Source organism: Chiloscyllium plagiosum, unplaced genomic scaffold (genome assembly GCF_037043375.1).
Source record: "Chiloscyllium plagiosum isolate Xiang-an unplaced genomic scaffold, Cpla_swu_hap1 HiC_scaffold_4, whole genome shotgun sequence".
Classification (NCBI taxonomy): Eukaryota; Metazoa; Chordata; class Chondrichthyes; order Orectolobiformes; family Hemiscylliidae; genus Chiloscyllium; species Chiloscyllium plagiosum.
This window is the reverse complement of record NW_028270142.1, coordinates 117,655,987-117,672,911: the sequence shown is the minus strand read 5'-3', so window position 1 is coordinate 117,672,911 and position 16,925 is coordinate 117,655,987. Positions and strand designations below refer to the sequence as shown.

The window sequence follows — 16,925 nt, the reverse complement described above, 5'->3', positions numbered from 1 at the left end:
TTCAGTCATGGGATGAGGGCATCATTGTCTGGGCCAGTATTTAATGCCCATCCCTAATTGCCCTTCAGAAGGTGGTACGGAGCTGCCTTGAGCTTCTGCAGGCCATATGTTGTCATTAGGGAGAGTGTTGACCTAGTGCTTATCTTAACACCGGTCCTACAATCTATAAGATTGTGTTGAAGGAATTCTTGACAGAGGTTTATAACATTCCAATAGGTCTCTTCATTATAGAAACATATATTAGATGATACAGAAGGACTAGGGGTCACATATATAAGGATTTAGGCATGATATGCAAGAGAGATGTGAGGAAGAAATGTTGAAAAAAGAATGGGTAATGACTTGAATGTCTCCCTTTGAGGTTGCTAGAAGTGGAGGCAATCCATTATTTTAGATGGAAATTCAATTAGCACTGACAAAAAATAAACTTATTGGATTACAGTGGAATAGAACAGTTAATGGGATTGACATTGGTCACCACAGAGTTAGCAGGAGCTCAGTGGGTCAAATGGGTTCCTTGTATGCCTTAATAACTCAGTGACTAGGTGTAAAAGGATGGAAGAAGACTTAAATATTGACTATCTTTTCTTTTGGAGACAGGGGCTGCGATCCATCTTATGTTTTTAGGAATATAAATGAAAATGTTTACTACATCGACAGATCCGGGTACTGAAAACACAAGTTTAAAAATTAGGGATTAAAATAAAAGCAAAGAACTGCAGAGGCTGGAGATCTGAAAGAAAAACAGCATGTGGTTTTGCAGCTTCTTTGAAACTTTGGAATTCTTCGGGAGATGAGTCATATTGGACTCGAAAGATTAACTGTGCCTCTCTCCACAGATATTGCCAGACTGGCTGTGTTTCACCAACACTTTCTATTTTCATTTGAAAATTAGACAACTGGAAGAAAGAAAATAAAGCAGGTATAATTTTTTTTTTATTTAAAGGATTATGCGACTATTAAATGTGCTATGAGGGAAAGATACCAAAGGCAGCAGGATAGGTGGGTTCAAGTGACAATTTATATATTTCATATTAGGGTTATGACAACAGAAGACAATCAAATTGTTTATTAAACAAGGATTAAACTACAAGGTTTAGTATCCATTTTTTGAAAATATATATTTTTACTACCCTAAAATAAGAAAAACGCAGACATTTCAAACTTCATTTTTAATATCATCAGAACTCTTATAAGTGGAATTAAATAGATTTTCTTTATTAAAGCATTCCTTTACATATATATATAGTTTGTATCCCTGATAACAAATTATACACTTTTTCGATTCATTTTGCTTTCATTTTGTATTGAAGCACCATGATGTTCAGCAGTGAAACCATTTTACCTCATGGATTTTAAGAAGAAAGCTTATTTCAATAACCTTTGTTTACTTGTGTGCTTTCCATTCTTAGATTGTCATCTTTTACCAGGGAGTGAAGGGTGAGAATCATGGCTCAAGTTTGAACGTTGGCTTTTCCACTGTAAAGCTCAATCAAAATATCTGATAATAATATTACCCTGTTGTGAGGTGAGCAGATTGGAAGGCACATTTTATAATGATTAGACTTTCAGCATCTCAATATGGATTGTTTGGACTAAAATCAAAATTATTAAGGTGATTGCTTCAAAAGTCTCATTGTTAGTTTATCCACTTTTTTAAATGTCTTTAGCAATCACTGTATTATTGTCCCCACCATCTCCAAATATCCACCAGGATGTAACTGTGTCTAAAGTATTTTTCCACAAAATGTCCTTCTGCCTTCAAAATTGATCAGTTCTGAACTGTAGCTTAAACTCTAAAGTAATAAGTCATATAGTAGCACCTTTATTAGCGAAACAACATCATTATTCATACAAGGAATCACTGTCTTGGGTTTAAGTACTGAAAGTCTTAATTGCTTCCATTTTGGTTTATGTTATTTGATGCTGGGGTTTGATTAGGGACAAAAAAAAACATTCTGATAGCATTTTGGCAACTGGCTAAACAACTTGACTTTGCAAATTGGATGTCATTTTAAATGAAGAGGTCCTTTGTGAGATGAGCACGTTGCAAAATGTATCTGTATAGGTGACTGCTAAATAAAATCTTTATGGTCTGCAAACTCTTTTCTAAATCTGTTCATGCCCATCAATATGATGATAAGATTTTCAGACATCTGTAGCTGTTTATTTTTAATTTTCTCATAGTCAAAGTTCATAGGGTTGACCAGCAATTTGAATTTATGTTACTGTTTTGATTTGACAAATGCTTGGTGTCATAACGGTCAAACTGTGACCAAATCACCATAATATTTTCTAGTCATTCAAATAAAGAAAAATATAGCAGATGCTGGAATTTGAAACAAGAAAAATAATGCTGAAAAGGTTCAGGAGGTCAGGCAGCATCTGTGGAAAGAAATGGGACCAATGCTTCTGTTTGTGTTGCTGGAAAAGCATCCAAGGAGCAGGAAAATCGACGTTTTGGGCCTGATGAAATTCCCGATTTCGGAATTACTGATTAAGGGCTCTGGCCCAAAACATCAACTTTCCTGCTCTTTGGATGCTGCCTGACCTGCTGTGATTTTCCAGCAACACACTCTCAACTCCGATTTCCAGCATCTGCAGACCTTACTGTCTCCAATGTTTCAGTTTGATGACCTTCCATCTGAACTGCTAACTAATTCACAAACTGTGTTAGCAAGAGGGTTTTTTCCCCATTTTTGATAGAATATATAGAATAGAATCCCGACAGTGATGAAATAGGCCATTCAGCCCATCAAGTCCACCCTCTGAAGGGTATCCCATCCACCTACCCCTTCCCTGTAACCCTGCATATCCCATGGCTAACCCACTTAGCATGCATATCCCTAAATGCAATGGCGCAACTTAGCATGGCCTCCAACCAACTTGCACATCTTTGGACTGTGGGATGAAACTGGAGCACTGGAGGAAACCATGCTGACAGGGGGAGAAAGTCTGTGGACTTTGCACAATCTCAAATTTCTCAACTTAGATTCAAATGAGGTTGATTTCATCTGGGCCCATTGCTATAATAATACACTATCTGTTTGGTTTGGGGAGTATTTGATCCTGTGCCTTTCCCACTTATTTTGAATAAGTTTCCTTGTGTAGAAGAGACGGACAAGTGGAACTAGCTGAGCTGCTCTTGCAAAAAGCTAACATGAAAGGGAGGGACTGAATAGCTTCTTTTTAAATGCTGTAAGCAATGTATGAGAACTGTACCGAAGCACAGTGCTTTGAAGGCCTAATGACAGTTAGAAATGCTTGAATGTTTCTTCGTACAATTGTGTTCTATTCCCCAAAGATAAGTCTCACCCTCAGCTGAGCAAGCAGCAATCCTCACCAACAGCAAAAGTTCTATAATTAGGGGAATAAAACATCCCACAGAGCACCACAGCCAAAAACAACTATGAGTGTTAAATATGTTTTACTATATCCTTGAATTTTAAGACCATAGACTGTGCTAACTTAATTGACCTCATTATAAGAGCATAAGAAACAAAAGCAGGAGTAGGTCATACAGTCTCTTGAAAGTGCTACCACTAAACTATAGCTAACACCATTGGCTTTTAATGATAACTTTACTTGAACTGAAAGTCAAGACAACAGATTAAACTTTCAGCAGATTATTGTTGATCTCTCTGAAAAATATATGGAATGTTCCCTCAAAATAGCTTTCAACTACCCCTCCTTAGAAGTAACATTCCTACCAATTGATAAAAATTAAGGAAGTGGTTTTAAGTAGCAATAATTTAATTGATTGTAGGGTCATTAAGTGAACTGGACTTCTCTTTTAAGACAAATAGCTGGCTTGCAATGTAATCTTTACAATCTGGATGTTGATCTAAGTATTAAAGTGACATCACAGTAAATAATATTTTCCTAATAATTCCTGATGGACATTTCCATATATGAAATAAATTCATCATTTTCTACAAAACAAACTAATTTCTTTAAGCGCAGGTAGAGAACTTGTAATTTTCAGGCAACTAGCTCACTGAAGACAGGCATGAGATTGCCATCGTTACCACAAGGTGGAAATATATAGATATTCCTGCCTTCCCAACTCTTTTATCGTCAGTCAATGGAAAAACATACATTTCAATTTGAGTTAATTTGAGATTTCAGAGTAGTCGGGATAGTACGATAGATCTGCAAAAATGTCATTGGGACTCGTGCACCTCAAGTTGCAGAAACAGGAGTTTATCCACATCAGATTCTTGGAGAAGCTCAGGCCATCAGGACAGTCAAAGTTCACCTCGATGGTCTTTGACTTGTGGGGAGTACAGCATCGGTCATCTGTGCAGACGCCACAATATTTTGGCCGGTAGGTACGACGGCTCACACAGCCAGACAACGTGAAGTTCATGGGTTCTGTTTGCTTGAGAACACTCAGGCAAATCTTCCCTTCCTAAGTGGAAAAAAAAACAAACCACCATAGTTGAGATTTTACTTGATTGCAAGCACTTTGCTAATTCACTTCAGAATGTGGAAGAGCGGATTTAAATCACTTCAATGTTTCTCTTTACCCCAAGGAAACAGCCAGTTCTCCGAAAAGCCTCTCACTGCATCGGTCGTCAAGTTAAAAAATGAAAAGTGACACTTTTTATTTTAGACTCTCTCTCCTCCCTCAGAAAGCATTACAAGCACCTTTTGTTTGTCTAATGCAAGTGATGTAAACTTAATTGAGCTGACCAAATCTAAATACTGGAACATCGGAAAGCATTAGCAAACTTCTGTCTTATCTTCAGGGCACAGCTGGAAGCAATATGTTTTGGTAATATGAGTTGTGGGTGTTTTGAATATAGTTTTAAAACTAGCTTTTGTTTTCAAAGTGAATCTCTGTAGCAAGACAGAAATCCATGTTTTTCCCTTTTCCTGGTGTGAACAGATGTGTCTCTGTTTAGAATGGTAGTTATTTATATTTCCATATTTCAAACTGTGTGCTAATTAGTTTTATATCATTGCTAAATAAGTCTCATTTCCGCAATAAATCAATAATTTTGTTGTTTATTAAAGAAAAATGGTTCATGGATCTTTTCATTCTAAACTAAATTTAATTAAAATATTTAATTGATATTGGTGTTTATGTTGTGTTCAGTGCAGTGGTCGGAGTTGTAATGCACTTTGCTAGTCTCAGTGATAACACTAGGGAGTCACTTGGGGATGCCTGGGAGTAGAGACGTAGTGAAGTCAAGTAAGGGAATCTTACCTTGATATGCTGTGTAATGTTAATGTTGCAGGGGCGTAAGTAGCAAAGGCGCCTTTCTTTTGATAGTTTGCACTGGTTGTTTTCATTTGAAATCCTTGTAGATATTCCCATTCCACAAGATACTGAGCAGGGACTCCAGGGCGTAGTTTGTACTAAGCAATTACGGCGCCACACTTCTGATTCACCTGTGTAAGCTGGGAATTTATGGAGGTGAGAACATAGTCAGAATAATCCTCAAGCCATTTCTCTTCCTTGCTGCTCACATGATCAAAAGTGTAGTATTAAGATATTTGATACAAAATAAACGTTGGCAGAAAGTATAACATGATATGAACGCATTGATTGTGTTTTGTGCAATAGCAGTATTGTCGCTTATGAGGTGTAACCAAAGCATGCTGAACTGATTGATGCTTTATTATCTTTACTATTGGGTCAGATTACCTGAGGATGTTGGATAAAAGAACACTGCTAAAGACTGGGAGGAATGGAGGAAAACTGAACATGCACAAAAACATTCTCTGTCCATTGCTTCCAAAACCCTAGATTGAATTGAGAAAAATGCTTTCATATAAGTGACTCTGATCAGGATTCCACTGCCTAGAGGAATGATGGTGGCAGGATTATTGACACATTGAAGAGGGCCTTGGATGATTATTTGTATAGAAGAATTGTAAAAGCTGGGATTTCACTGAATCATATTCAAGAGATAGTTTTTCTTATTAGATTTTAAAGGCATCAAGATTTTTAAGGAGCACTAGGGTAATACTGAAATATGACACTGAATTAGATGATCAGCCAAGATCATGTTAAAAGGCCAAGCAAACACAAAGGGCTGATGGAGCAGTAAATTTGACGTTTCAGGCAAAAGCCCTGCACCAGGAATCATTTCCAATGAAGGGCTTTTGCCCGAAACGTCGATTTTCCTGCTCCTTGGATTCTGTCTGACTTGCTGTGCTTTTCCAGCACCACTCTAATCTTTACTCTGATCTCCAGCATCTGTAGTCCTCACTTTCACAAAGGGCTGATGGCCTATTCTTGTGCCTAGTTTATATATTTCAATATTTCTTTTTTTTTTCTTTTTTTCTCCTGTTTATATGGTAACGGATGCTGGTTTGCTGGGAGGGGGATGTGTAGTCTATTTTTTTTTTCAATATTTCTATTTGAGGAGATGGCTCGGACAGCTGGTGCAGACTTGACGAGCTGAATAGCCTCCTCATGCAGCATAATTATTCTGTGATGGCACCTTCCCTGTAGTAATCCGCCTGCTGAAATCTAGATCAATCTTGTGGCAATTTAGGCCTTCATTCGAGGAAATTTTGAGCGGATTCAACACCAAATGGTGATACAATAATAGAATCATGTAGCGCAGAAGGAGACAGTTTGGTGCATTTTCTTTGAGGAAGTACAGACAGTGAAGAGCTATCCAAGTAATTTCACTCCTTTGCTCTTCCTCAATAATCTGTAAATCTATTCCCCTCCAAGTACCCAATTAATAACCTTTTGAATCATAAAGAAAACTGTATGGTTTTCTCCTAAGTCAGGCCTACTGGGAGTGTCAGTGATGATGAAGAATAGGAGGTATCAGTAGGTATAAGTGACCAAATTTGTAACTACTATTACCAAAAGAAAGTGATGATAAGTCTCATAACAGAACAAGTACATTTCAAAGTTGAAATATGTACAAAACATACTAATGTTGGTCTTTTTTAGACCATGAACTGGTAAATTCATATTCAGAAGGATGATCCGAATGGCAGTATAAGAAGACTTAGATTGAACAAAAGGCATTTGAATACTTTGGTCTTCTCTTTGATAATCTGCTGCATGACAAAATCAATTACTGATTGCCCACTTTACCCAAGATGTCCACTCTCTCTTCCCATCCTGACACAAAATAAACGTACCAAGACGTACCTACCGTCCGTAAAATATTTTGAATCTGTTTTGCAGGTAATCTATTCTACGCCTAAGCATGCATTGCTATCAGCAATTATGATAAGGATAACTTCAATATTCCAGTTTAGCAGTGATGGTGCTCATGTGGAATGTAAACTGAGACTTAAGAGCAGGACGATGTCAGGTTCGTTATCTGGCTTTGTGCTAAGTTAGCTGGTCTCAGTTGAGTTAGATGAATAGTTACAAAACTAGCTTCAGCACCCTAGCAGACACAAGGGAACAATCAAGATTCTCACTTGTGACAGGAATCCAGTGACTCACTTGCTACAGCTTTGTTCACACTGGTTGTGATTTCTGACCTCTGTAAGCACACTTACTGTCAGTTAGCCTGCTGACAAACGCTACCTTAGGTCACAAATATCACTTGTACAAGATTTTGGAGGCTGCTGAGAATTCAATCAAGGAAGCATTAGCATTTTCAGGAGATGACTGAAAACTGGAAGGTAGGAGGAGAAGGATCTTAGAATTTTATAATGGCATAGCACAGGTGGAGGCCATTAACCCCACTGTCTCTGTGTGAGCTCTTTGAGAGAGATTAGTCTCACTCCTTTGCCACATATAGTCAGCTCTGCTATAATGCAGTAGTTCCATTCTCATGCAACCACGTTATAAGAAAATTATATAAAAGCAGCCACCATTTAAACAAATGGGGCCAGAATCACGTTACAACCAATATAGGTTTTAAACATTTGCGCTACAGAAACGGTGTTTCCAGTTCGTCAATTGTTATTAACGAGAAGCGCGTTATAGCAGAGCAACCTAGCTTTGCAAATGTTTGAAGTGTTTCCAATTCTCTCTTGCAAGTTGCTCTTGGAGCTTTTCAGGCCTAAATTTACAAAGTTTTCAGAAACCTCCATTGAATCAGACCATGGGCGTTCCTATTTCTGCACAGGTTCTCCCACCTGACAGGGACACATGACGAGGGGCAGTCTTCTTTAGTTTCTTTGATTCATCGCAGATCCACTGTTCACAGCATTTTCCTGGCATTTTGATACGCTTGGGATTCTGACACCAGACAAGTGGTGGTCGGGACTGTCGGCACACAGGGATGCAGCCAATAGCACCATTTACACACGTACATTTGTACTTGCAGTTGGGTTGAAAGCTTTGCCCATTGGAATACATGGCTCCGTTGAGCTCACATCCTACTCCAACCATATCTAACAGAACAAAACATCAATTACAAACCTAAACATTAAGTGCACATATTACTTAACCATTAATAAAAGAAAACAGTTGATTTATTTGATTTGTCATGATAAAGTAACAAGCCATTCACATTGAAAGTAACAAAGACAATTCTTGCTATTCTTATGTCCTCCAGAGGATGGCACTGTTGCCTGTTCAAAAATAGAAAGACTTGCATTTATATAGTGCCGATGAAGTACTCTTGAAGTGTCACCATTGTTGTTATGCGGGAAGTTCCAATGTTTTACAATCAACTGTTTCCTGAATAGCTGATTACTTGTAATGTTTTCAGATTGTTGATAGCAAATAAGCCACAGCAGATTGTCTGGACTTTCCAGTGGCCAGATAGTTGCTATTCCAGTGTAGATTTGAGTTACCCATGGTGACACTGCAGAGTTCTCAATGTAACAGACTCAGAAGGAATTACTGAAATTGAAAATTCTGCTGTACAATTTCTCTATGCCTGGGACCCTCAGAAAATATCAATTTAAATCAGGGAATCTGGAGGGTTCCAATGCAATTAAGGAAACGTTATCTGGGAAAAGTTAGACTATTAAATAATTTCTCTAACTCCTGAGTATCTATTCAACTGATCCCCATACTTACCTCACAGAGTCTAACTACATCTCCCCAGATCACTGATACCTCTCAGATCCTGACCTGACACCCTGGAACATGGGAAAATAGAATCAGAAGTAGGCTATTCGGCCCCAAGAACCTGTTCCATTATTCAATGAGATCATGAGAATGGGACACAATACTCAATCCCCGCTTCCTCTGCTTTCCACATTCCTGTCCACTTCTTCTGTTCTGGATCAACCCCTACTATCCTCCCCAGGAGCTGACCCTCCATTCCAGATTTGATCCAATGCTCTAATTTCTCTGCTTTGAATCTAACTGCCCTTCAGCCTAAGTGAGCAGACAAGCCCTTCACTACCTCAATGAGTTTCATTCACAAAGACAAGTGATTCAAAAGATCCAGTAAAGTCTTAATAAAATTCATGCTACACATCGTTAAATTAGAATCAGTAAAAGATAGATAAGACCAATTTGACCAAGCCCGTTGCACAAAGAAAGGCTGTTTCTAATAATTCCATGCAATCTGTTTCAGTCCCAGGTTCAACTCCTAATATAAACTGAATTAAAAAATCTTACCCAGTCCTATATGCTGAGATAGCCAATCCTACCGATGACAGACTGAATCTTACATTCATTGGAACTGGACAATGGAGGAGAAAATGATAAGGCCAGGCTCCTGCTCTTGATTGTTCTGTGACCCCCTGAAGAAGTGTCAGAGGAGTTGAAACAATAATTCTGTTTCTCTCTCCACAGATGCTGCCAGATCTGCTGACTGTCTCCAGCAATTTCTGCTTTTGGTTGTTTCAGATCTCCAGCATTTGAAGTGCTTGGTTTTATTATTCTGCTAATAATGGCTATCCAATGAACCCTGCCGGAAAGTGCATGTGCACGTGACCAAACGTGATCCTTACCACGGTTAAATGGCCCCCTTCAATAGTCACTACTTCGACATGAAGGCATGTCACTTTGGTAATGCATCTGCGTGCAACAGTCAGCATTTTCAGCAGAATACATCAGAATACATCAACAACTGGAAGAAAATAGGGAAGACGTTTCCATGCATGAGAGAGATTGGGATCCAAAATAGTCAGGACTAAAGCTCTCAGGGCTAGAACTCAGAAGAGACATCTTCACCCAAAGACTGCTAAGAATTAGTAAGTTGCTGACACATAGCTGAATAACATGGAGGCATCTAATGGGAGTTAGGGTAGGGAGATATGGGAGTAAGGAATGTAAGGATATACCAAAAAGGTTGAGATGGAGGAGATTCAAGTGCAATGCATACACTGGCATGGACCATTTAGGAGAGATTGATCTGTTAGTGATGTACATTCTAGTTCTGGTATGTATGATACAGTCAGTTCATATTTTCTACCTGCTGTGGCTTGCTTCTCACTCCCAGCTGTTACTGAGCCTCTTCAGTACTAATTTAAAAACGATTCAGCAACACTGCACATCACATTCCTTTCCAACGGGTTTCTGAATGCAGATGGTTTGCACCAAAGAAGGAACAGCAGTGTTTGCAGAACGAGTCAGTGGGACACTCTGCTGAGGGCAGCTCCACAGCCCAAAATCACAGCTTTCACTTTGCACCCATTCTTTCAATGAATTCCCAACCCATCTACCAGTTTTACCTGAGATCCCCTTTGCCTTAAACTTAAGGCTTTCATGTGGCACTTACGAAAGGTTTTCTGCAAGTTGTGAAGGAATGGGTGGCTGCCAAGCCTTCCTGGTGAGACTGCAAAGCTCTTATCCTGCCCCCACTAACTATCACCCCTCCCAACTCAACCCCCCCTCCCCCATTAGTTCCCAACCCCCACAAAATTGACACGGCCCTTTCATTCTCTGACAACTTTTTTTGTCCTGTAAGTCACCAGATTACACACTTCACTTACACGCACACAATCCTACTTCATACTTAGGGGCATCCCGACTATAGTCACAGTACAGCCCTTTGTGGTAATCGCAGGTGTCTGCCTCTGTGCAGTTCTCTCCCAGTTGCTTGGCGCATGCCTTACAACATTCACAGCCATCCATTACCAAGCTAACTCCAGGCGGACACCTGGGCGTGCGCTTCGGACACTGGCAAGGCCAGTGACAGTACTGGGTGCGGTTATACGGGTGGACAAAGTCTGGTGAGTTCACAGTCTCCTCTGAAGCTGCCTTGGATTTCTGGGTGAGACCCTGTGTGGAAGAGATAACACAGTTTAAGGAAATGAGCTAACACAGAGCCTTTACAGATAGTAGAGATTGTTACGATATGGCGGTGAACCCTTCTGTTAATTAAACCAAACACTGAGAAAAGCTCACCTCGCCTCATAATGTGTTAAAATTTGTTTTTTAACTCGAAAAGTGAACAGTAAACAACAACTATTCACAACTTTAAGCCCCATTTCTCTTAACTGCTTATTACCTGCCTCCAACTTTATAACAACATGCTGTTCCAATAAGACACTTATTAAAATTACATCAACTTAATTTCAAAACCACACAGCGGCTGTCATCTTCGGTGTCTTTCTTCGTCTGGCTGAAGAGCTCCCTGGATCACCTTCTTTCTTTTTACTGCGAATATGTTTCATAATGAAAAGGTATCTTTGATAGAGAATGTTTCCTAATTTGTTGGGTCTCTTTCAATGGCAGTTGATCTGTCTCCAACTTGCAAAATGCCTGCATTTTTATATTCTCAACATTGGATCATCTCACTGGTTCGATGTTGCCAAAACAATAAATTCAACCTTGATTGGGTTTTAGTATGCTGGGGCATAATTTAAACTGATTGGTTAAATTTGAATTGTTGTCAAAACAGCAACCAACTCAGGTATCCATTTCACAGCCAAATGTTACATATTTTCAACTTTTCTGCAAGTTGTGAAGGAATGGATGGCTGCCAAGCCTTCCTGGTGAGACTGCAAAGCTCTTATCCTGCCCCCACTAACTATCACCCCCCCCAACCCAACCCCACTCCCCCATTAGTCCCCAACCCCCACAAAATTGACATGGCCCTTTCATTCTCTGACAACTTTTTTTGTCCTGTAAATCACCAGATTACACACTTCACTTACACGCACACAATCCTACTTCATACTTAGGGGCATCCCGACTATAGTCACAGTACAGCCCTTTATGGTAATCGCAGGTGTCTGCCTCTGTGCATTCTAAGACTGCTATATTGTCATACCACACAGGGTGTTTGTAAGATCTCAGGAGAAAGTGAGGACTGTAGATGCTGGAGATCAGGTCGAAGAATATGGTGCTGGAAAAACACAGCTGGTGAGGCAGCATCTGAGGAGCAGGAGAATCGAGGTTTTGAGCAGAAGCCCTTCATCAGGAATGAAGCTTGTGGCCCAAGGGACTCAGAGATAAATGAGAGGGGAGTGGGGGTAAGGAGAAGGTAGCTGGGAATGCGATAAGTAGATGAAGTTGGGGGTGAAGGTGATAGATCGGAGAGGGGGGTGAAGTGGATAGGTGGGAGGAAGATGGACAGGTGGGACAGGTCAGGAGGTCGGCACTGAGTTGGAAGGTCGGATTTGGGATAAGTTGGGGGGAGGGGAAATGAGAAAACTAGTGAAATCCACATAGATTCTGGATAAAGTGAAAAGATCCAATGTTGGGGATATAAAAATTCAGGCATTTTAAAAGTTGGAGACAGAGCAACTGCCATCGAAAGAGGCCCAAGAAATGATGAAACACTCTGTATCAAAGGTACCAAAGGTACTGTGAAACATATTCACAGTAAAAAGAAAAAAGATGACCCAAGGAGATCTTCAGCTGGAAGAAGAAAGACTCCTCCTCCCACTCCACCAAAGACATGCAGGTCCTGGGCCTCCTCCACTGCCAAACACTAATCACCCCGACCCCTGGAGGAAGAACACCTCATCTTCCGCCTTGACACACTCCAACCACATGGGATTAATGTGGATTTCAAAAGTTTCCTCATTTCCCCTGCCCCCACATACCCTGGACCCAACCTTCCAACTCAGCACCACTCTCAGGACCTGTCCTACCTGTCCATCTTCCTTCCTACCTATCCACACCATCCCTTCTCTGATCTATCACCTTTAGCCCCACCTTAATCTACTTATCGCAATCCCAGCTACCTTCTCCCCAGCCCCACCCCTCTCCCATTTATCTCTCAGCCCCCATGGGCCACAAGCTCCATTCCTGATAAAGGGTTTATGCTCAAACTGTCGACCCTCCTGCTCCTCGGATGCTGCCTGATTGGCTGTGCTTTTCAGCACCACACTCTTTGACTTGTAAGCTCCCAGTTAAGAACAGCATTCTCTCTCTCCTAAAGGTACAGTACATGCCTTCAACTTCATAAGAAGATGTGAATTTCACAGGATGGGCTCCCAGTTGGCACTAATTTAACTAATATCAGTTGTGTGCAGCAATTGTGAATCTATCTTGGATAAACCGAAAATAGCAGGTCTGGCAACATCTCGGGAGAGAAAGCTGAGTTAACATTTTGGATCCAGTCCTTCTTCAGAGCCTGAGATTTGAAACATTAATTCTCTACAGATATTGGCAGACCTGTTGAGTTTTCAGTGCTTTCTGTTTTTGTCCCAGGTCTTCAGCATCCATAGTTCTCTGTTTTATTTTATTGCTCTTAGATTGATTGAACTGGGAAAGGTAAGGAGAAGTAGATAGGGGGATCACTTTTGAACATGATGCAATGACCTCAAGTCATTACAGCATAGAAGGAGGCCATTGGCCCATGGAAACCCGGCTAGATGGCTGTCTGTAAAGTAAACCAATCAATCCCATTTCTCACACTATCTCCATAGTCCTGTAAGTTTGACTTCCTCAAGGTTTCATCCAATTCCATTCTGAAGTCCTATACCACCTTCCTTTCTCCATCCTCATAAGCAGTGATTTCCAGGTCATTACCACTCACTGTGCATTGCCGGGTTTTCCGTGAAGGTGTGATCAATTTTTGATGTGACATTTTCACAACTAGGGAGCAGGTTGCAGTTTTGCAAAGAATGTACTTTTGGCCGACAAACTGGTCAGTCATTTCCTTCAGCCCAACCCACAATCCAGACTGACAACCAGCACACCTATGTCATTGGGAAAATTTTGAAATGTTCTGTGAAGTGGAAACGTTTATATCCAATTTTTTGCCATGATCAACATTGCTTGCATAAATGGGGCATAGGCACTACCACAGCTCTTCTTCCACAGCAGACTCTAAGGCAATGAAAATATAACCAAAGTGTGTTGTTTAAACAGATGACATGTCTATATCCCCGGCCAGACCTCAACTGCAATGCCTCCGTCAAGGTCAAATATCTGATGCTCCAAGTCTGTGCTCACACCACATATCCCAGTCCTGATGAACTGTCATTGAACTGAAACGTGGAGTGGGATTTTAATGGGCATCTGTGTGTGAGCCTGAAAAACAGGGCAGGGCTTTTGCCTGAAACGTCGATTTCGCTGCTCCTTGAATGCTGCCTGAACTGCTGTGCTCTTCCAGCACTACTAATCCAGAATGTGGCATCAACAGCATACCTGTAGCCTGCTCACCCTCTAGGCCATAGCTGACAAACTGGTTGGTCATCTCCTTCAGAACAACCCAGCATCTAGAGACGAGGGGCGAAAATGAGGCTGAGAACAAAAATAAGACAGTGCATCTCATAGTGCGTGCTCAGTCATGTCCAAGTAATGACACAGTCACCTCTGAGTCAGGAAGTTCAAATCCCTCATCAGACAATTGAACTTTAAATCCAGATTGATACTTGCCTGTTGTCCTGGGGGAGTGATGCACTGCCAAAGGAGGTTTCTTTCATGTTAAACATTACACTGAAGCTCTATCTGCCCAGTCAGTCCTGTGGTCACAATATATCCCACAAAACTATTTTGGTGATGCGATATCATCCTCCACAATTTTCAGGCCAATATTTAGTTCTCAACAAATATATATTCCTTTTCCCACAGGAATAGACAAACAAACTGAGTTTACTAGACTGTGCTTCACTGCTGATTTCAGAGTGCAGCCCAGACTTTTCCTATGGTCTATGATAAATGACTGTGCAGTCTCCCATCAATTTGAAATTGTCTTCAAGTTGACATTGAGGCGACTTCAGTGAATGTATAACCTACCTGCTCGTATTATGCTTCCTGTGTCAGTCAATCTAAGTCAGTTAGGATGATGTGGAAGCTGGTATTGTCCTATTCTGGTGGGCTTTTTTCTAAAATTGGGATTAAGACATGCTGGCAAAGGCTTGAGAGATCTCTACACTGCACCAAACATAAGAGTGCTGACCTGGGAATGTTTGATGTTATGCAAAAGAATCTGTACTTTCATTCCTTACTCCTGATAACATTGTCCTCATAAGCATCAAACTACAGATAAACCTGCCATATGTCTGTTCATGTCTGCTCTCCACCTCAAAGAAATGCTACACAACAGATAAGGCTTACTTATTTTCAGCATTGAGCTACTTAACATTGCACATAGGCACTCAAGTACCTCTAGTGAAATAGTTTTAAAATAAATTTGTAAATTTTCCCTTCCTCGTTCTCTCTTCAAGACTTTGATAAGTTGTTTATGTGCCATTACCTGTTACCGACTTTGTTTCCAGTTTCCCTCTATGAGGTTTTATTTCATGTGGAGTCTTTGAAATTGAAGGCGACTGAACTGCAGGCTACCTTACACTCCCAGGAAGCCTCACAGTATATCTGGAGCAGATGGAATTGAATCTTAGGAATTGGAACTCTGGCAAATTATCCCCTCCCTACTGCCACACAGAGATCAACACAGACTAGGAGACATCAGTGCTTTGTATGACTCAGGGTAAAGTGGCTTAGTCATTGCGAGAGTTATTAACTTCTGTTTAAATTAAACTTATCTCAATAAAATAGCAAGAATTACTTTTTATTATGAATTTCTTTCACTTGACAGATGCAAGATGTGGAGGTGTTGGTATTGGACTGAAGTCATCTGACGAAGGAGAAGCACTCGGAAAACTTGTGGTTTCAAATAGACCTATTGGACTATAACCTGGTGTCATGTGGCTTCTGACCGTGACAGATGCAAACAGTGGAGATATGTATCAAAATGACTGGTATCTCAGGATCATTTGTTTCATTCTTTTACCAAATCATTCTGGTTTTGATTCCTTATCTTTGCTGAGTAAAGTGATCTTAGCCAGATTGCATTGACCGGTCTCTATGCCTTTGGACTAGGGAGGGAACTGAGAAAAAAATATTCAGAACCCCCATCAGGCTAATTTTGACTGAGGACATAGAGTCATAGAGATGTACAGCACGGAAACAGACCCTTCAGTCCAACTTGTCCATGCCGACCAGATATCCCAACCCAATCTAGTCCCACCTGCCAGCACCCGGCCGATACCCCTCCAAACCCTTCCTATTCATATACCCATCCAAAAGCCTCTTAAGTGTTGCATTTGTACCAGCCTCCACCACTTCCTCTGGTAGCTCATTCCATACATGTGCCACCCTCTGCATGAAAAGGTTGTCCCTTAGGTCTCTTTTATATCTTTCCCCTTTCACCCTAAATCTTTGCCCTCTAATTTTGGACTTCACCACCCCAGCGAAAAGATGTTGTCTATTTATCCTATCCATGCACATGATTTTATCAAGATCTCTTAGGTCACCCCTCAGCCTCCGATGCTCCAGGAAAACAGCCCCAGCCTGTTCAGCCTCTCCCTCTATCTCAAATCCTCCAACACTGGCAACATCCTTGTAAATCTTTTCTGAACCCTTTCAAGTTTCACAACATCCTTCTGATAGGAAGGAGACCAGAATTGCATGCAATATTCCAACAGTGGCCTAACCAATGTCCTGTACAGCCTTAACATGACCTCCCAATTCATATACTCAATGCTCTGACCAATAAAAGAAGCGTAAAGAAAACTGGGAATAATGAAATGTAACCAACATCCCTCGAAATAAAACTGTGAAGAAATAGGAGAAAAAAGCTAGAGTGATTAAAAGCTAGAATTGACTTCAGCAATTGCTTTAATGG

At 40.6% G+C, this 16,925-nt stretch overlaps 1 protein-coding gene across 1 annotated transcript in view; it reads right to left on the bottom strand.

The window, feature by feature from the left end:
- Positions 1 to 1,197: 1,197 nt before the first annotated feature.
- The window catches only part of ccn4b (cellular communication network factor 4b), a 66,768-nt gene continuing 51,040 nt past the window's right edge, over positions 1,198 to 16,925 (bottom strand). Inside the window, exons 2-5 of the mRNA XM_043687881.2 lie at positions 10,831 to 11,119; positions 8,071 to 8,328; positions 5,213 to 5,406; positions 1,198 to 4,411 (exon numbers count right to left, since the gene is read on the bottom strand). Of these exons, the coding sequence (XP_043543816.2) occupies positions 4,112 to 4,411; positions 5,213 to 5,406; positions 8,071 to 8,328; positions 10,831 to 11,119 (1,041 nt within the window). The 3' untranslated portion in view covers positions 1,198 to 4,111. The remainder of the gene's footprint in view (positions 4,412 to 5,212; positions 5,407 to 8,070; positions 8,329 to 10,830; positions 11,120 to 16,925) is intronic.